Genomic DNA, 20,903 nt, shown 5'->3' with positions numbered 1-20,903 from the left:
GTCAGGAGATTCCAATGATCTCCTCCAATGGTGAGGTCTGTCATGTATATTATGAGGAACGGGATTTACTTCTGGAGAAGATGCCATGTCATTATCTTCTGTAGTCACATCTTCCTCCGATGTCCTTCTTTTCCCACCACAGAGTCCGTCTGTCAGAAGACAAGAAAAATTACCAAGAGTTTTCCACACTTCATATACACTGCTCAACACTTTATAATCAGAGTATAGCATCAAGTCAGGGAAACTCCTGGGATATTCATCTGCTCAGTGAAGTAGCAGAGGGGGTTGTTACCAACAGGTGCATTAGATGGGCAACAATGAGACGACCTCCAAAACAGGAATGGTTTTACAGGTGGAGGCCACTGACATTTTTCCCTACTCATCTTTTCTGAGTGTTTGTCACTAGTTTTGCATTTGGCTGGGGTCAGTGTCACTACTGGTAGCATGAGGCCATACCTGGACCCTATAGAGGTTGCACAGGCAGTCCAACTCCTCCAGGATGGCACATCAATACCTCCCATTGCCAGAAGGTTTGCTGTGTCTCCCAGCACAGTCTCAGGAGCATGGAGGAGATTCCAGGAGACAGGCAGTTACTCTAGGAGAGCTGGACAGGGCTGTAGAAGGTCCTTAACCCATCAGCAGGACCGGTATCTGCTCCTTTGTGCAAGGAGGAACAGGATGAGGACTGCCAGAGCCCTACAAAATGACCTCCAGCAGGACACTGGTGTGAATGTCTGTAACCAGACAGAAGGAACCGCACACTCAGCCAAGGCTCGGCAGTTCCTAAATGTTTTGCAGGACAATTTCATGGGTCAGATGGTGAATGCACCGACAAGAAGCAATGCGGTACTTGACCTACTGATTACCAGCAATACAGACCTGATCACGGATATAGAAATACGGGACAACTTAGGGAACAGTGACCATAGGTCAATTGGTTTCAGTATTAATTACAGTAATAGGAAACACAAGGGTAATATAAGGACACTGAATTTCACAAGAGCCAATTTCCCTAAACTGCGCTCGCTGCTAGAAAATATCAAATGGGATAGAACCCTGGGAACAAAGAACACGGAGGAAAAATGGGAGTGCTTCAAGAGCATACTTAACAAGGGAGTGGGCCAGTGCATTCCACAGGGAAATAAATTTAAAAGAGCAAAACTAAACCCTGGGTGGCTAAACTCCAACATTAAAATGTATATTAGAGCTAAAGAAAAGGCCTTCAAAAAATACAAGACTGAGGGGTCATTGGCAGCATTTAAGCACTACAAAGAGTGTAATAAGAAATGTAAAGATGAAATCAGGGCGGCTAAAATAGAACACGAGAGACATATAGCGGAGGAGAGCAAAAAGAACCCCAAGAAGTTCTTTAAGTATATAAACAGTAAGAAAGCCAGGCCAGAGCACATTGGCCCCATAAAAGATGATAAAGGAAAAATGGCCACTGAGGACAGAGAAAAGGCGGAAGTGTTAAATAATTTCTTTTCTTCAGTCTTCACAAAGGAATCGGGGGGCTACACGAAACCCGCTTGTAAGGCCGAACTAAATAATACACCTCAGGAAGTGCCCCCATGGCTAACAGAGGATAGACTTAGAGCTAAACTAGAGAAACTTAACATAAATAAATCCCCGGGACCGGATGGCTTGCACCCGAGGGTTCTTAATGAGCTCAGCCAGGTGATTGCCAGACCATTATTCTTGATCTTTAAGGATAGTTTACAGACGGGTATGGTGCCAGCTGATTGGAAAAAAGCCAGCGTGGTACCAATATTTAAAAAGGGGCCGAGATATATCCCGGGTAACTATAGGCCGGTCAGCCTAACATCAGTAGTCTGCAAAATTTTGGAGGGGATGATAAGGGACCACATACAAGACTTTAGTAATGAAAATGGTATTATAAGTAGAAATCAGCATGGATTCATGAAAAATCGTTCGTGCCAAACCAATCTGTTAACCTTCTACGATGAAGTGAGCTGCCACCTAGATAAAGGTAAGCCTGTGGATGTGGTGTATCTGGACTTCGCAAAGGCCTTTGACACCGTTCCTCACAAACGCTTACTGTACAAACTAAGGAAGGTAGGTATGGATCATAAGGTGAGTACCTGGATAGAGACCTGGCTCCAGGGGAGAGTCCAGAGGGTGGTGATTAATGGGGAGTACTCGGATTGGGCGGGTGTGGAAAGTGGGGTCCCCCAGGGTTCTGTCCTGGGACCAATCCTGTTTAATTTATTCATAAATGATCTAGAGGAGGGGATATCTAGTACAATCTCAGTATTTGCAGATGATACTAAATTAGGCATGCCAATATCTTCTATGCAGGATGTGGAAATCTTGCAAGCAGACCTGAACAAAATAACGGGGTGGGCAACCACATGGCAGATGAGGTTTAATGTAGAAAAATGTAAAGTAATGCACTTGGGTGCCAGAAACCAGAAAGCAAGCTATTCACTAGGGGGTGAACCTCTGGGTGAGTCTAGGATGGAAAAGGACTTGGGGGTACTGGTAGACAACAGGCTTGGCAGTGGCATGCAATGCCAAGCCGCCGCAAGCAAAGCCAACAGAATACTGGGATGTATAAAAAGGGGGATTCACTCCAGAAATAAAGAGATTATTCTCCCGCTCTACAAGACTCTGGTCCGGCCACATCTGGAGTATGCTGTCCAGTTCTGGGCACCGGTCCGCAGGAAGGATGTGCTGGAACTGGAGAAAGTCCAGAGGAGGGCAACAAAAATAATTAGGGGAATGGAGGACATCGGCTATGAGGAAAGACTACAAGCACTGAACCTATTCTCTCTGGAGAAGAGACGATTGAGGGGGGATATGATATCAATGTACAAATACTGTACTGGCGACCCTAGCATAAGGAACAAACTATTCAGAGAAAGGGAATACAATAAGACACGTGGCCACTCACTAAAACTTGAGGAAAGGCGGTTTAACCTTAAAGTGCGTAAGGGGTTCTTCACTGTAAGAGCGGTAAGGACGTGGAATTCTCTTCCACAAGCAGTCGTATCAGCGGGGAGCATAGATAGTTTCAAAAAACTATTAGATGTACACCTTAAAGACCACAACATACAGGGGTACACAATGTACGGTTAAAAGCAAACACACACGCATCATGGGTTGAACTGGATGGACTTGTGTCTTTTTTCAACCTCACTAACTATGTAACTATGTAACTATGTAACCAAACAATCAGAAACAGACTTCATGAGGGTGGTCTGAGGGCCCGACGTCCTCTAGTGGGCCCTGTGCTCACTGCCTGGCACTGTGGAGCTCGATTGGCATTTGCCATTGAATACCAGAATTGGCAGCTCCACCACTGGCACCCTGTGCTTTTCACAGATGAGAGCAGGTTCACCCTGAGCACATGTGACAGACGTGAAAGGGTCTGGAGAAGCCGTGGAGAACGCTGAGCTGCCTGTAACATCGTTCAGCGTGACCGGTTGGGTGGTGGGTCAGTGATGGTCTGGGAAGGCGTATCCATGGAGGGATGCACAGACCTCTACAGGCTAGACAATGGCACCCTGACTGCCATTAGGTATCAGGATGAAATCCTTGGACCCATTGTCAGGCCCTATGCTGGTGCAGTGTGTCCTGGGTTCCTCCTGGTGCAGGACAATGTCCGACCTCAGGTGGTGAGAGTATGCAGCCAGTTCCTGGAGGATGGAGGAATTGATACCATTGAATAGCCCCCATGCTCACCTCAGTCTGTTCAGGAGCTCAGTGATGTCCTGGTCCAGATCTGGGAGGAAATACCTCAGGACACCATCCGTCATCTCATTAGGAGAATGCCCCGGCGTTGTCAGGCATGCATACAAACACATGGGGGACATACACACTACTGAGGACCATTCTGAGGTCCTGCAATGACATTTCACCAAAATGGACTCGCCTGCTGCATCATTTTTTTACTTTGATTTTCGGGGTGTCTTTGAGTTCAGCCCTCTGCAGGGTGATAATTTTCATTTCCATCAAACGATGTGGCATCCTTTCCTTCCTAACACATTACCCAGTCCATACCAGTATAGATCCTCACACATTACCCAGTCCATACCAGAATATATCCTAACACATTACTCAGTCCATACCAGTATAGATCCTAACACAATACCCAGTCCATACCAGTATAGATCCTAACACATTACCCAGTCCATACCAGTATAGATATCCAGCATGATATTTTTCCCCATTGAGATCTGATGTGTTTTCAAAGTGTTCCTTTCATTCTTTTGAGCAGTGTATGTTGGTCGAGCATTTCAAAGTTTAGAAGAGATCTGACATGGATCAATGATACAACCTTACCCAACCAAACCTCACTATGTAATAATGCGATTGAAACGATGACAATGTTATGGTTGGGAACATGACGTTATATTGAGGAATGGAGAAGGACCTTTAATTTGGTGTACAGCATCTCCTCCTCATTTGTTTGGGATAGGACGTTATATTGAGGAATGGAATTTGAGGGAAGGTAATAAAAAAATAAAAAATAGGTATTTTCAGGAGTAATATATGTCGGTCGAGCATTTTAAAGTTTGTAGCACCCTCCTACTAGGTAGGGCTTAGGAAAATGTATTTATATGGCCCTGTCTGCTTATCGGGGGGGGGGGGGGGTGATCATTCAGCTAGTCTGTAATGCGTTTCCAGGTGTGCCTGTCAAGCTTGGGGAGTCTCCCCACTGTGTTCAATGAGGGGTCTTGTTGGACAGTGGAGGAAACCTGACCAATAGCGCACCAGGGCTTATATCTTTCTCAGTGGGCGGGACCTGCCGCAATGCACCCTGGGATGGGGTATAAGTCTGAGGGGAGCACATGACAGAGTGTCTTTGGTGGGAAGCAGAGTCCCAGGAGGAGGCTGCCGGCTGTCACTCCTCCTGTCAGAGGAAGCAAGTGTGTCCTGGGCAGTCGGCCTAGTGGACCGGAGGTTGAGCTGGGCTGCAGGAAAGGATCCAGAGTGCTGAGGACCGAGTGGAGCTGCTGGGCAGAGGTTTTCAGGAAAAAAAGTGCTGTGAGTACTCAAAACTGCCCAGGGGTCTGCCTAGGAGAGGGGACCACTCCAGAAGGTCAGAGGGATCGGGGAGCCAGCTAACCAGTAGAGAAGGCTTAGAAAGGGGGTGCCAGTGTCTAAGCCCTGAAGATAAGTGAGAGAAAGGGGGCACCGGTGCGGGCCTGAAGTGTTCAGCAGTGCAGCAGTTCGTACAAGTAGCTTCCTCAGCAAGGAGTGCTTAAGGGACCTTAAAGAGGACTTCATTATTCAGGAAAGCAGTCAAAAGTCAGTTCAGCATTAACAAGCAGCAGGCCAGTGTTAACCAGCGTCAACCGGCATTGACCGGCATTTAGCCAGCATCAAGTCAGTGCCAATCGGCATTTTTCAGTTGTCCCTAGCAATTTGTGCATAGTTGAGCCAACGGAGTATCCAACTCATACCTACCCCTATCCAAGTTACAAAATAAATACAAAACCCAAAGATACTGGACTGGTCATTGTCTCAGTGCTCACACTTGGAGAACATGCCTAAATGTGCTGTTGTTGCTAGCGGTAACCCAGGGGGACCCATATCCAGCAAAACGGCTGGGAATTGTGCTACAAGTTTAAAAGAGATCTGTGGTGGAACTGGGTGCAATCACACCACCAAACTATGACAACTAACCAGATCAATGATACCACCCAACCAAACATCACTAAGTAAGCTTTAAACCATTCTTGTATAATTACCCGAGCTGATATCTGGAGAAGTTTCTTCCTCTTTAACTGCGTCCATCATCCCAACCTCCTCTGTAAAATGCTGATCACCCCTCACATACGTCTTTTCCTTTATAACCTCAATTTGTGCATTTATCAGATCTTCATCCTAAACAAACAAAATGGCAGAAATAATATTAAATACAAAAAAAATAAAAATAATAGAAAAATTATATCTCTTAGGGCCTGGGATTCACATTCTCATCTACCTGATGATGGTGAGGGATGGGGTCATCTTCCTGTGTGGAATCCCGGGAATACAGAGGACGGGGACATCTCTCTGGTGGATTTCTGTAACTGGATGACTCCACCATGGTGTCCTGGTACTGCTTCCTGTGTCCCTTTGGAAACTCTGCCTCCTCCACTACAAAATACTCATCATCCTCCTCTTTTATCTCTTCTTTAATGATGACCTGTGTGGAATCCCGGGAATACAGAGGACGGGGACATCTCTCTGGTGGGTTCCCATTACTGGATCCATCTGTAGAAAACACACACACTGACTGAATACATTGTTTCTATGTGTTTATCAGATGATGGGGGATTTAGGGGGAGCCTCCGTACTGCTCTCTCCTTTACAATAAAGTCTCCTCTTACCCGGTGATGTGAGGAGCAGCTGATTTTCCATCATGAAGTCTTGGTAGAAATGGGTCTACGCAACCTCAAACATCAATCCATATACCCAAACAGTTTTTGTATTTAGTGGCCATCACTCACCTGTGCTGATGTCTGGAGAAGATTCCTCTTCTTTAACTTTGTCCATCGTCCCAACCCCTTCGCCGAAATGCTGATCACCCCTCACATACGTCTCTTCTTCTTCTTCTTTAACCTCATCTTTTATATCTATCGGATTTTCATTCTAAGCAAACAAAATATTAGGGAATGGTTTCTTTAAAATATGAGCACAAATAACCTTTTACGTAATAGTTGAATATATTTTCATACAGTCAGATCACTTTTACGATCTCAACATCCATCTTCACCTACCTGATGATGGTGGGGGATGGTGTGATCTTCCTGTGTGGAATCCCGGGAATACGGAGGACAGGGACATCTCTCTGGTGGATTTCTGTAACTGGATGACTCCACCATGGTGTCCTGGTACTGCTTCCTGTGTCCTTTTGCAAACTCTGCCTCCTCCATTACAAAATCCTCATCATCTTCCATTTTTATCTCTTCTTTAATGTTAACCTGTGTGTAATCTCGGGAATACAGAGGACATGGAATTCTCTCTGGTGGGTTCTCATTACTGGATCCATCTGTAGGAAACACACACACTGACTGAATACATTGTTTCTATGTGTTTATCAGATGATGGGGGATTTAGGGGAATCCTCCGTACTGCTCTCTCCTTTACAATAAAGTCTCCTCTTACCCGGTGAAGTGAGGGGCGGCTGATTCTCCATCATGATGTCCTTGTAGAGATTCTTGTATCCTTCTAAGAATCTTCTGAGAATCCTCCTCACCTCTCCGGTTAGGTCTGTTTTTTTGTTAATAGAAATAAGAGTGATGTCATGTGACCTCACAGAATCTTGCTCACCTCTCCGGTCAGGTCTGTGTTTTATTATTAGGAATAGGAAGTGATATCATGTGACCTCCCAGAATCCTCCTCACCTCTACAGTCATGTCTGTACTTTATTAATAGGGATAATAGTGATGTCATGTGACCTCCCAGAATCCTCCTCACCTCTCCGGTCTGTTTTAATAATAGAGATAAGGGAGGGAGTTTAACTGCTCATCCTACTTATGTAATTTCACCGGGGGACTGCAATCTGATTCTCAGTGTTATGCGTTCCTCTGTTTCTGTTCCTCCAGCATAAAAACGGAAGGAGAATATTTTATTTATGTAATTAAAGATTATACATGGAAAATAATATCTTATTACCTCTTCTGCTGCCACTTCCAGCTACGTCTCCTTTCTGCTTCCTCCCAACTGGCCTCTGAAATTCCTATTTATATCTGACATCACTTCCTCTGTGGACCTACATCACTTCCTGTCTATAACTCATCACTTCCTGTCAGTATCATACATTACTTCCTGTCTTTACCTCATCACTTCCTCTCTATACTTCATCACTTCCTGTCTGTGCGTTCCACAGTCGGGTCACCACCTTGTGGACCATATTGGGATTTTTGTACTTAACGTACTTACGGTGATTGTAGGCGTATTTGTTCCTCGCAGCAAAGTTGAGTTCTCTCGGTGATGTTTTGGTTATTTTCTCTAACAGGTAACTTTTCAGGACTGGCCTTTAGGGTGTTCTCCTTTCATCTTAATCCGTACAGAAAAACAGTTTCAAGTATCCATCCTTATTGTCCACAGGGTTTAGAAAGTCTCATTTTCCTAACTGTTGTTACATGTACCAAGCAATGAGTCAGAAGTAACAATTAATTGTAAATGTTATTGTTGAAATTGTTAAATTAAAATTCCAATAAAAAAAAAAGAAAAAAAAAAGAAAAGAAAGTCTCATTGATTATATAAGTATTGGCAGGAAGTGTTAGATAAGCGAAATTCTGTTATAATATTGGGATGACTCTGGATCCCGTTCTATTTCTTCTGGGGTACGTAGATTCTCCACAATGGATCATGATCACGTAGTGGCTATTACGAGATCACTTTTTATACAGCGGGGAAAAAAATTATTTGATCCCCTGCTGGTTTGTTTGTTTGCCCACTGACAAAAAAAATGATCAGTCTGTAATTTTAATGGTCGGTTTATTTTACCAGTAAGAGACAGAATAACAACAAAAATATCCAGAAAAAAACGCATTTAAAAAAAGTTATAAATTGATTCGCATTTTAATGAGTGAAAAAAGTATTTGACCCCTTCGCAAAGCATGACTTGGTACGTTTCTTGTAGTTGGCCACCAGGTTTGCAGACATCTTAGGAGGGATTGTGTCCCACTCCGCTGCAGATCCTCTCCAAGTCATTAAGGTTTTGAGGCTGACGTTTGATAGCTCAAACCTTCAGCTCCCTCCAGAAATTTTCTATGGGATTAAGGTCTGAAGACTGGCTAGGCCACTCCAGGACCTTAATGTGCTTCTTGAGCCACTTCTTTGTTGCCTTGGCCATGTGTTTTGGGTCATTGTCATGCTGGAATACCCATCCACGACCTATTCTCAATGTCCTGCCTGAGGGAAGGAAGTTCTCACCCAAGATTTGACGGTATATGGCCCTGTCCATCATCCCTTTGATGCAATGTCACCTGTCCTCTCCTCTTTGCAGAAAAACATTCCCAAAACATAATGTTTCCACCTCTATGTTTGACAGTGTGAATGGTGTTCTTGGGGTCATAGGCAGCATTCCTCCACCTCCAACATGGTGAGTTGAGTCGATGCCAAAGAGTTCAATTTTGGTCTTCTCTGACCAGGGCCGTCTTTAACGCAGGGCAAAAGGGGCACTTGCCCAGGGCCCAGTCAGTGTTGGGGGGCCCCTTGAGCCTGCAAAAAGTTCGGCCACCTCTGGTGCTGGTCCCGTGCTGGCTGCTCGCTAAATACAGAAGCGCCGGGTCCGTGCAGCTGCAGGCTGATGAAGGGGCATTCTGTGTGAGAGCCGATCTGCTGACCAAGTACAGTGATGGGGGAGGAGCTGCAATTGTGATTGGCTGTGATGATGAATGAGGATGGATGTCACAGGAGACACGTGGAGCAGAGGGAGCCGAGAGAGAGAGAGACAACAATGCAGGGGGAAACGAGTGCACACTGACAGCAAGTAAGTGTCACTGAATCCAGTCCCCTCCACTGCTGCTGATTTAATCCCTCCCTAGCACTGACACACTCCTCCCCCCCAGCCCTGACTCTCATCCCATCCATCCCTAGCACTGACACTCCTCCCCCCAGCCCTGACTCTCATCCCATCCATCCCTAGCACTGACACTCCTCCCCCCAGCCCTGACTCTCATCCCATTCAATCCTAGCACTCACACTCCTCCCCCCCAGCCCTGACTCTCATCCCATCCATCCCTAGCACTGACACTCCTCCCCCCAGCCCTGACACTCATCCGATCCATCCCTAGCACTGACACTCCTCCCCCCCAGCCCTGACTCTCATCCCATCCATCCCTAGCACTCACACTCCTCCCCCCCCAGCCCTGACTCTCATCCCATCCATCCCTAGCACTGACACTCCTCCCCCCAGCCCTGACACTCATCCCATCCATCCCTAGCACTGACACTCCCCCCCCCTTAGCCCTGACACTCATCCGATCCATCCCTAGCACTGACACTCCTCCCTACCCCCACAGCCCTGACACTCATCCCATCCATCCCTAGCACTGACACCCCCCCTCCCCAGCCCTGACACTCATCCCATCCATCCCTAGCACTGACACTCCTCCCTACCCTCCTAGCCCTGACACTCATCCCATCCATCCCTAGCACTGACACCCCCCCTGCCCTGATGCTAATCCCATCCATCCCTAGCACTGACACTCCCCCCCCCCCCCGCCCTGATGCTAATCCCATCCATCCCTAGCAATGACACCCCCCCCGCCCTGATGCTAATCCCATCCCTAGCACTGACACTCCTCCCCCCCCCCAGCCCTGACACTCATCCCATCCATCCCTAGCACTGACACTCCCCCCCCCCCCAGCCCTGACACTCATCCCATCCATCCCTATCACTGACACTACTCCCATCCATCCCCAGCCCTGACACTCCTCCCTTCCCCTCTCCCCAGCCCTGACACTCATCTCATCCATTCCCAGCACTGGCACTCCTCCCATCCACCCCAGCACTGACACTCATCATCCCACCCCCCCCGTAGCACTGCCACTCATCATCCCCCCCCCCCTGTAGCACTGCCACTCATAACACCACCCCCCCAGCAGTGCCGCTCATCCCCCTTCCCCACCAGCACTGCCACAATTGCATGCTCCATGGTTCCCATACAGCCACCTTTACACCTGAATAGGAGGGGCAACATATGAAGGAACCAATCCCCTTCATTTTTCTCCTGCAGCCTTTCAGCTGCTGCAGGAGGAAAATAAAGGGGGTCTATTCCTCTATATGCCACCCCTCCTATCCACCGCCTGCTGCCCCAAGCTCTTGTGTACTCCTTGGTCCCCCCATCCACCACAGTGCTGCCGGGTTTCCCCCTCCTACAAGCAGCTGTGGGGGAAGCTTTGTGGATGGAGAGCAGGAAAGGGGCAAGTGAATGTGTAATTTACCGGCCCCTCTCTTAATGAAGAGTCAGTGATTCATAGTGATCACTGACCAAGTTAATTTATATCTGAAGCATAGTAAACTACTATGCTACAATTTGTGAATAAACAGGAAGCCTCTGTACAGAGCTATTCCTGTCCATTCATTCTGCGCAGCTGAGGTTGCAGAGATGGAGATTGGTGGCTGTGTCCTTAAACTCCTTTCCCAGTTTCAATGATGAAACATGAGAGGTCTGTTTTGAACCCTGATATCTCACCCACAGTTCATATTCCCATCGCACACATTCTTGGAATGAGCTCTGAAGGTACTGGGTGCTGTAGCTACCGCCAGCTGGATACTGGAACCTGCACGATATGTAGCTATTCGCCAGCACACCAAGGATCATCAATTTTGTCCAAACGTTTTTTTATTCAAGAAAGATCACATCACAAAACTGTGTAGTGCGAAGTTTTTGAGCCACGCAGGACCCCTTCGTCAGGCCTTTATTTGGACGAAATTGATGATCCTTAGTGTGCTGGTGAATATCTACATATGATATCTCACCCAAGCTCCACCAAGGGGCTCCAAAAAAAAAAAAAAATTGTGAAAAAATAAATAAACTGGTAAAAAAAAAAAATAACTAAAATAAAAAAAAAATACTGACACCAGTGGCTGAACTACCTGGGTCCCAAAAGTTGCACTTGTGACCGGGCCCTAGTTACATCAGACAACATGCTGTGAGTAACATTTGGGACAGAGGAAAAGTCTGCACTGGATTTAAGAGGGGGGAGGAGCGGAGAGCCTTGTACTTGGGGGCAGTGGAGCTCTGTACTGGAACCAGGGGTGGAAAGAGATCTGTGCACTCTGCTCCCACCTCACACCTGCATTCTGACTTACCTCACCCCTGCACTTTGCACCTACCTCACCCCTGCACTTTGCACCTACCTCGCCCCTGCACTATGCACCTACCTCACCCCTGCACTCTGCTCCTACCTCCATTCTGCACCTACCTTACCCCTGAACTCTGTACCTACCTCACCCATGCACTTTACACCTACCTCACCCCTGCACTCTGTACCTATCTCAACCCTGCACTCTGCACCTACCTCACCCCTTCACTCTGTACCTACCTCCAGTCTGCATCTACCTCACCCCTGCACTCTGCACCTACCTCACCCCTTCACTCTGTACCTACCTCCACTCTGCACCTACCTCACCCCTGCACTCTGCACCTACCTCACCCCTGCACTCTGCAACTACCTCAATCCTGCACTATGCACCTACCTCCACTCTGCACCTACTTCACCCCTGCACTCTGGACCTTGCTCACCTCTGCGCTGTGCACATAGCACATCCCTGCACTGTGCAAATTGCACACCCCTGCATTTAGCATACCTCTGCGATCTGCACACAGCACATCCCTGCATGTAGCACACCCCTGAACCCTGCACTCTGTACCTAGCACACCCTGAACCCTGCACTCTGTACATATCACACCCCTCAATCCTGCACTCTTCATGTAGCGCACCCCTCAATCCTGCACTCTGCACATAGTTCATCCCTTAACTTTGCAATCTGCACTTTGCGCAACCCCCAACCCTGCACTCTGTACATAGCACACCCCTGAACCCTGCATTCTGTACATAGTGCACCCTTCAACTCTGTATGTAGCACACCTTTCAACTATGCACTCTTTATGTAGTGCACCCCTCAACTCTGCACCCTGTACATAGTATACCCCTCAGTGCTAGTGCAGTTTGGCCACACAATTTGATGCAGAGGTTATGATGTGCAGTAACCTCCAGCAACCAATAAGTGAGCAATAATGATTTGCAGTAACCTCTAGAAACCAATTAGTGAGCAGTAATGATGGTCTGTAACCTCTTGAAACCAGTCTGTTAGTGGTAATGCTGTGCAATAACCTCTAGCAACTAATTAGTAAGCAGTAATGATGTGCTGTAACCTCTGGCAGCCAATCACAATAGCTGCCTAATCTTCTGCAGTAAAAACTCATTTTGAGTCTAGCGGGGGGCCCCAGGAAAAATTTTGCCCAGGGTCCCATCAATAATAAAGACGGCCCTGTCTCTGACCACAAAACTTTCACCCAGTTCTCTTCTGATTTATTCAGATGTTCATTAGTAAACTTCAAATGGGCCTGTACATGTGCTTTCTTGAGCAGGGGGACCTTGCGGGCTCTGCACAATTTCAGTCCTTCAAAGGGTAGTGTGTTACCAATTGTTTTCTTGGTGACTATGGTCCCAGCTACCTTGATATCATTGCCAAGATTCTCCCATGTAGTTCTGGGCTGATTCCTCACTGTTCTCATGATCATTGAAATTCCACGAGGTGAGATCTTGCATGGAGCCCAAGACCGAGGGATATGGACAGTTATTTTGTGTTTCTTTTACTTATAAATAATCACACCAACTGTTTTCACCCTCTCACCAAGCTGCTTGGTGATGGTCTTGTAGCCCATTGCAGCCTTGTGTAGGTCTACCAACTTGTCCCTGACATCCTTGGATGGCTCTTTGGTCTTGGCCATGGTGGAGAGATTGGAATCTGATTGATTGATTGCTTCTGTGGACAGGTGTCTTTTATACAGGAAACAAGCTGAGATTAGGAGCATTCTCTTTAAGAGAGTGCTCCTAATCTCAGCTCATTACCTGTATAGAAACACCTGGGAGCCATAAGTGCTCATTGATAGGGGATTAAATACTTATTTCACTCAATGAAATGTAAATCTATGTAGAACTTTTTTGAAATGCATTTTTCTGGATATTTTTGTTGTTATTCTGTCTCTCACTGGTAAAATAAACCGACCTTTAAAATTATAGACTGATCATTTCTTTGACAGTGGGCAAACGTACAAAATCAGCAGGAAATCAAATACTTTTTTCCTTAACTGTAGCCCGTAACCTGATAGCCTCACATTCAGGGGAGGACTGGGCCAGGGGGCAGGGGGGAAATTGCCCCCTGGGCCGCTCTGATGCCCCGTAAAAAGGCTGCACTGCTGCCGCTGACCTACTGAGCGTGGGTTGAAGACAAGGAAAGAGCACAACCCCCCCAGCATGGATGGTGTAAACTGTGTCTGAGCAGAGGCCAATTCCATGCCCTACTGGAGACTCTCCTCCCCCGGCCAGCCCCAACCGAGCTGCTCCAGCTCCCCCAACTGCCCCTTGCTGAAGAGGGAGAGTGGGAGCCATTGCGCCATGGGCCTTTGGTTTGTACTCGTCCCCTGGGCCGAAAGTTGCCAGTCAGCTCCTGCTCACAATGGGTTTCACCCAGTCCTCCTACCCTCGGAGACTGGATCCGGGAAATGGATAAACCTCTAATGTTTGAGAAATATATTTAAGCTCAAGGTAATGTCTCCCGGAATTTAGAAAAAAAAAATGGAAGGATGCATCACGTTCCAATTTTTCATTTTAATCCTAACTCTAACGTATAATAAAGGTTGGGTATGTTCTCTCTTATTGGTGGAGATGGACAGGTCATGGACAACCTGGTTTTCAGTGCCAGGTGACCTGGACTATCCACAGAACGGAACGAATTGTCTCACAATGACACAATGTTGTGTTGTGGGGACTGGAATGGAACTGGGCAAATGGAACTGTCTAGAACAGTGGTCTCCAAACTGCGGCTCAAGGGCCAGATTTTCTTTGCTTGCTTTTAACTAGGCCCTTGGGGCATAATTCCTCCCAATAACCCCAAGGATGGGTCACTGCATTACATTAAATGAGAATTGCGTGGTTGTGTGACGCTGTACCCAAATAAAATTGATGTCCTTTTTCCCCACAAATAGAGTGTTCTTTTGGTGGACAAAAAGGGTAGGGAGTGGAGGGACAGAGAAATCCCCCCAGGAATGGTTGCAATGAGAGGCTCACTGGGATTACGGTGCACACAGAGTAACTTTATTAGTGAAGATGTACATACAAGAATAAAATAGATAATCAATCAGTAAAACAAGTGTGGGGGTTCATCAGGGGAACTAATTGACTCTGTGGACCCCTATGGGTGTCAAGATCGTATAGACAGCAAATAGAACACGTGTAGGTCCCCGCCCATCCAATCCCAAAATAGCACTGTTTAGGACGAGCTTAGTGTGATAAGTCGGGGCAAGCCGACCTGTAAATCACTCTAAAAGCCCGAGCAACTGTGCTTATGGCCAAAAGGAAGACTCATAAGGAGCCCTATGGAGAAGGCGCCTGGGTATGCCCAAGAAAAGTGAGAAGTATTATAAAGAGGTCATTTAAAGAGTGACTAAATGACATCAAGTGTAATCGATACATCACAGACAGAGGGCAAAGTGCGGCAACTTAGTCTCATAACATGACATACAACAAGGGCAAAATTCCTATAATATGAGTTTCATTGTATAGCCAGAAACCTCCAAGGAAAGCCGGGCCCCCATGGGGCAGTTCATGGCTACCGGTGCCGGAGGGATCGTGGCTGAACAGCCAAAATGCTTAAACAGCAAATGGTGGTATATGGTGTAGTGTGTTGGAGGGATCCTGGCTTAAACAGCCATACAGCTTAAACAGCAGTGGGAGGGGGGTATGTTTCCAAAGTGGGATCCCCCGTGTAGGGCAAAAAAGGGAACTATAAACTAGTTCCAAGTAATGGCTGATCGCCAAAGATCTATTCCTACTGACTGGTTATCCAGGGTATGGCAAAACTGGAACAATGGGGGAAAGCATTGAAGTCAATCTGTATCGGGGGGAGTCCCGATCCGACCATTGGCTGGGGTTGCTAGAGGTTCCGGGGATATGGTGTAGCGACCTTGCTCAATAAGGGATCCAAGTATGGATGTGTGTAAGGGTAAATATAGGTCTTACCAGGGATCACCCGTACTCATCCGTGGATTCAGGGATGTCCGTGCCGAACCCCGCACTCAGGTCAGTGTCAAGAAGAACATACGTTCAGTGATGAGTTGTCCAGTGGTCCGTTGGACTTGTTGTTGCCATAGACGTTAAAGTCTTCACCGTCAAAAGGGCTGTAGGGGCCAGCTCGATTCTGTATCCGGGCCGGATCCTGGAGCTGCTTCCGGGTCGCGGTGAAGAGTTAGCCGCCAGTCAGTATAGATCTCTGCAGGGACGAAGGGTGGGCGGGGCGTCAACGTGTGATGTCGACGCGTTTCGCGTGCTTACGCACGCTTCCTCAGGACGTCATCACGTTCTCCGGGGTACATTTTTATAGGCTGTGTCCGTAGGAATCCCAATCAACAATTGGGTGCTCCCGGAGACTTTCAGACTGGGGCCATCTTGTGGTAAAGATGTAGTACTGCCACTGCATTATCATTGTGATATATTGCAAGTTCCGTTCCCGATGTCGGCCAGATGCGACCATGTAAAAACCTGGCGATAACAAGTAGTAAAAGAGGGGAAGGGGGTACCTCCCCCATTACCTTGCGAGAAGGGGGGGGGAAAGGACAAGCAAAGTTCTCATGTCACTGGGCCAAGGTCTATGTAACTTTAGCTCCTGCTTGGTAATAGCTGAAGTAAAGATGGACCATACATTGTACAAATAAAACGGAAAAAATGAATGAGAACATAACCCCATAAATAGACCGGCATATACTGGGTTACAACTCAGGTGCAGAGCATGGCCATCTTTTTAGGGTGTAAGATTATGCACTCTGCTCTATGGTTCATTGGGAAGATGAATATATAGTTATATCATAGGTATATTTCCAAGGGGCACAGAAATCATGGAAAGTAGGTGGAGATTAGGGCATATCCCTTAGCTAGGGGGGGGGGAGGAAAGGAAAAAAGGAACAGAAAAGAACTAAAATGGGGGGAGATTTTTAATCGGATTTATTGAAGGGCCCATGGCTCAATTGTGAAGATATGGTGGGTGGAGGTCATGTTTAGGGGTCCAGAAAGATCTTAAGGCTTAGCTCAGTATTGAGTCCATATGGCGTGAGTGTGGAAAGCCGAAAGATCCAGGCTTTTTCCTCTCTAAGGAGTACCTTGTCAAAGTCCCCCCTCCGGGGTGAGATATTGAGGGCCCAGATTCCCTTGACTTTCATGCCCCTCGTATTCCCTCCATGAAATTCCTGGAAATGTTGTGCGAGGGGAGTGTCCTCCTTTAGCCTTATGCTTTTTAGGTGTTCCCCTATCCTAATTCTTAAAGTTCTCTTAGTTTTGCCTATATAGTGTTTGCCACACGGGCATGTGATTTGGTATAGGAGTTTCGAGGTACTGCAGTTGATGAAGGAGGTTATCTTGAATTTTTTCCTTCCTGTTGAGTCAAAGACGACTGAGCTTTTTTCCACGTATTTGCATATGTGGCAATGTCCGCATGGGTACATACCCTTAAATTTAGGTAGATCTGATAACCAGTTATCATGAGATTGAGTTTTAGTGAACTCTGAGTGTACCAGGTGGTCACTCAGGTTTTTAGCTCTCTTGGCTACCAGGAGTGGTCTTGGACCCACAATCTTTTTCAGTCTCTCCGTATTTTGTAGCACGTGCCAGTGTCGTTCTAGAACGTTGCGTACCTCACCCCATTGGGTACCATATGTGGTTATTAGTCTTGGTGGTGCCAACGTTTGCTCATTAGTTCTGGGGTTAGATGTAAGAAGTTGGTCACGTGTTCTTTGGCCTGCTTGTTTTTTGGCTCTCCGGAGAGTACGGTGGGAGTATCCACGTTCTCTGAAGTGTTGGTAGAGTTCTTTTGCCTCTTGAACGTATTTACTGTATTTAGTGCAGTTACGTTTTAGTCTAATGAATTGACCAACAGGGATACCTTTCTTCAGGGCGATAGGATGTAAACTATCGGCTCTGAGAAGAGTATTTGCAGCCGTTTGTTTCCTGAAGGTGGAGGTGACTAATCTTCCGTTTTCCAGATTTATTTTTAGGTCAAGAAATGAGATACATTTCTTATTCCAAGTGTAGGTTAAGTGGATATTTCGGGGATTATTATTAAGTTCAATCATGAATTCCTGGAGCTGATTAACTGTGCCCTTCCAGACCAGTAGCACATCGTCTATGTACCTAAGCCATGTGGTATTTGATCACCTCTGCGATTTTCATTTTTTGTGCTATAAACCGAGAAAAAAAAGACGATTTTGAAAAAAAAAAAACAATTTCTCTTACGTCCTCCGACAGTCGCCGCCACCTCTAAGTCATCACTATTGGGTATTTACTTCCACTCCGCAGGAGTAGCTAGGCATAAGACTTAGTCAAAAGAACAAAAGCATTTAGCATAGACACACCCATGGGGGCTGTCCCACTGGTCAATACCCCCCTGCAGTGATCCCTCCCAACTCAGTTTGTTTCTGCCTAGCGTCAGGAGTAGTTAGGCTTCCCTGTGCTGGGGCTACAGTCTCAGCCTTTCTAATCATTTTTCTTTGATTTTATTTGAAAATGTCAGTTTTTTCTTTGATTTACTAGCTGTTTATTTTGTCAGCTTTAGTTTCTTTCGTTGGATCTTCGGATGAAGACGGATTCTTGCGGAGCTGGGAATCGGACTGACCGCCCGGGTTCTCCAGGGCAGAGGGTCAGAGGGACTCCCAGCCCACCATCGAGCGTTCAGCCATGTGTTTGCTGGCATTATGAACGACCCATCCCTGCTCGCAGCAGGGATGCAGCCTGTGAGGTGGCTACCTCACTGGACACATCTGCGGTGCTGCAGTGTCCTGTCCTTGGCAAACGGCATTCCCTGTCAGATGAGGACAGCAGCTTTCTGTTCATAGAGGCACCCCACGCCATCCGGTACAGGTAAGTACTTTCTGTGTGGGGCCTGTCTGGGGTGGCAGTCCTGTGTTGCTGTGTATTCCCCATGTCTGTGCCTGTGTGGGGCTCCCTGATGCGATCCCTGCGGGGTCTCCTTGTTACATGCGCTGCGGTGCTGTGTGGTTTTGGGGGCCCCTTCCCCTGTGTCACTGCGGTGTTTTGGGGGTGCAGACTGTGTGTGTGGCAGCCGCAGCAGGTAAAAACCGCGCGGTCCGCCATTTTAGGTATGGGCAAGCATGTCTGGCTTCACTGTGGGCTTAACTACATGCTGTTTTGGCGCCATCCGGCACCATCTTGTGTGTGGCAGAACGATCGTTCTGAGCACATGTTCGGCGGCCATCTTGCCGAAGCCTTCCATTCAGTTCTATTGGCAGCCATTTTCCCTGGGTCTTGCAGCTTATAGTTCAGCCTCTGATGACCTCACTTCCTTTTCCTCTGAAGCAGCGCTCGATGTGGTAACACTCTGTGGGGGCTCTGCAGACTGTCTCTTCCATAGCTCCTTGTTTTGTCCTTCCTGGTTCAGTTTTGTCTCCTTTTGGGGGTCTTTGTTCACTGTGCATATAGCAGTGGGCTGCGCACTCCGCAGCGATCTTAAAGGGCCAGTACCTCTTCTTGTACTTTTTACTGTAACTTGGGCTATGGAATCTCAGGACAGCAAATTCCCTCCAGCCCTGGTAGGGGACCCCAGTCCTGCTGTACCCCCTGTTATACCTTAATTGGCCGCCGTAGTGGTGTCTTTAGTGTCCAAAATGGAGGTGCTAATGGCTGAACGTGCTGCTAGGAAAAGGCCTAGATTATCTTTCTCCTCTGATTCAGATGGTGATGTGGCTGCTGTGGCGGGCGTGCCCTTTTCAGGGTCTCGCTCATCCCTGGACCCTCTGGGGTCTGAGGGTGAGGCGGAGGTGGAGGGGGTTGATGATTCTCCCCCGGGGTCGCCTGAAGAACACGCAACTATAGATGAGTTGATCTCTTCTGTGAAAGAGACTCTACATTTGGAGAATGAGCCCACTCCTCCGGGCATTGTGTCATTGTTTGGTACACATAGGACCCACAAGTCGGCGCAGGCTTTTCCCTGCCCCGCTGAATTTCATTACACTGTGAATGAACTGTGGCGCACTTTAAAACGTTCATTTGCGGTACCTAGTCGGTTTAAACTGCTTTATCCCTTTGCGCCGGCTACGGAAACGTGCTGGTGTGTGCCCCCACAGGTGGTTCACACTGTGGCTGTCTTAAACAAGGCTACTCTGATTCCCACTGAGGATACCCCGGTGTTCCGGGATCCAACGAACAGGAGGTTGGAGTCTCTTGCCTGCCATTCCTACACGGTGGCGGGTTCCTTGCTCAAACCTATTTTTGCGTTCATCCTGGTGGCTCAGGCAGTGGCGGATTGGACTAAGGTGCTTAGACGCAACCTCGCGTCTGACTCTGCCCCACCTGCCACGCTGGCTATGGTGGATCAAATTCACCAAGGAGTCATGTATTAGTGCGATGCGGCCTTGAATGAGGCCCCTCTGGCCGCACGTCTGTCGAGTGTCGCAGTGCTTAACCGTCGACTGATCTGGCTGAAGAGCTGGTTGGCTGACCAGATGTCACGGAAGACAGTTGCTGATTTTCCTTATGCAGGTTCTCACCTTTTTGGCAGGGCGTTGGATACCTTGGTAAAAGGCGTCACGGGGGGCAAGAGCACAATGCTGCCCCAGAACCCGAAAAACAAGTCCTTTCGTGGCAAGCGGGGTTCCGCCTCTCGACCTAATCAAGGGTCCTTTCGTGCCTTTAGGATTCAAACCAAGGGCAAGTCCTTCAAGGGCCAAGGTAGCCATAAGAAGCCCTGGGCGGGCAAGCAGAAGCCTAGCAATGCCGGTGCGGCAGATCAATCCGCCTCTGCCTGAAGGGGCGCCCTCACCCATTTCTGGGGTGGGGGGACGTTTGCGCGGTTTCCTCCAACCTTGGCTGTTCCGCATTCCGGACAGGTGGGTTCAGGAAATCATTCGATCAGTGTACAAGATCGAATTCCTTTCATGGCCGGCGGACAGATTTTTTTCCCTCAAATCTTCATTTAACCCCAGGGCGCCTGCAGCACCTGCATCAAGCGGTGCAGGACGTCCATTGCCCAGGGGGTGATCGTCCCGGTGCCTCATCGGGACAGGTTTCGGGGGTTTTATTCCAATCTGTTCACTGTGCCCAGAAAGGAGGGCAAGGTGCGTCCTATTCTGGACCTGAAAGCGCTAAACCGCTTTGTGCGCGTTCAGAAGTTCCGTATGGAGTCTCTCCATTCGGTGGTGGCC

General features: G+C 47.7%; 1 protein-coding gene and 1 pseudogene across 2 annotated transcripts in view; both read right to left on the bottom strand.

The window, feature by feature from the left end:
* Positions 1-20,903, bottom strand: part of LOC309550814 — a 567,902-nt pseudogene that overhangs the window by 7,420 nt on the left and 539,579 nt on the right. The gene's annotated exons all lie outside the window — the stretch shown is intronic.
* Positions 5,924-20,903, bottom strand: part of LOC309549090 (uncharacterized protein) — a gene marked incomplete at both ends in the record, with an annotated part of 143,098 nt that continues 128,118 nt past the window's right edge. Inside the window, one exon of the mRNA XM_082249103.1 lies at positions 5,924-6,225. Within this exon, the coding sequence (XP_082105229.1) occupies positions 5,924-6,225 (302 nt within the window). The remainder of the gene's footprint in view (positions 6,226-20,903) is intronic.

The sequence above is a fragment of the Pelophylax lessonae genome (assembly GCF_965119305.1).
Source record: "Pelophylax lessonae genome assembly, chromosome: 1".
In the NCBI taxonomy this organism is placed as follows: Eukaryota; Metazoa; Chordata; class Amphibia; order Anura; family Ranidae; genus Pelophylax; species Pelophylax lessonae.
The sequence above is the reverse complement of the archived record's forward strand: the minus strand, read 5'-3'. Positions and strand labels throughout refer to the sequence as shown.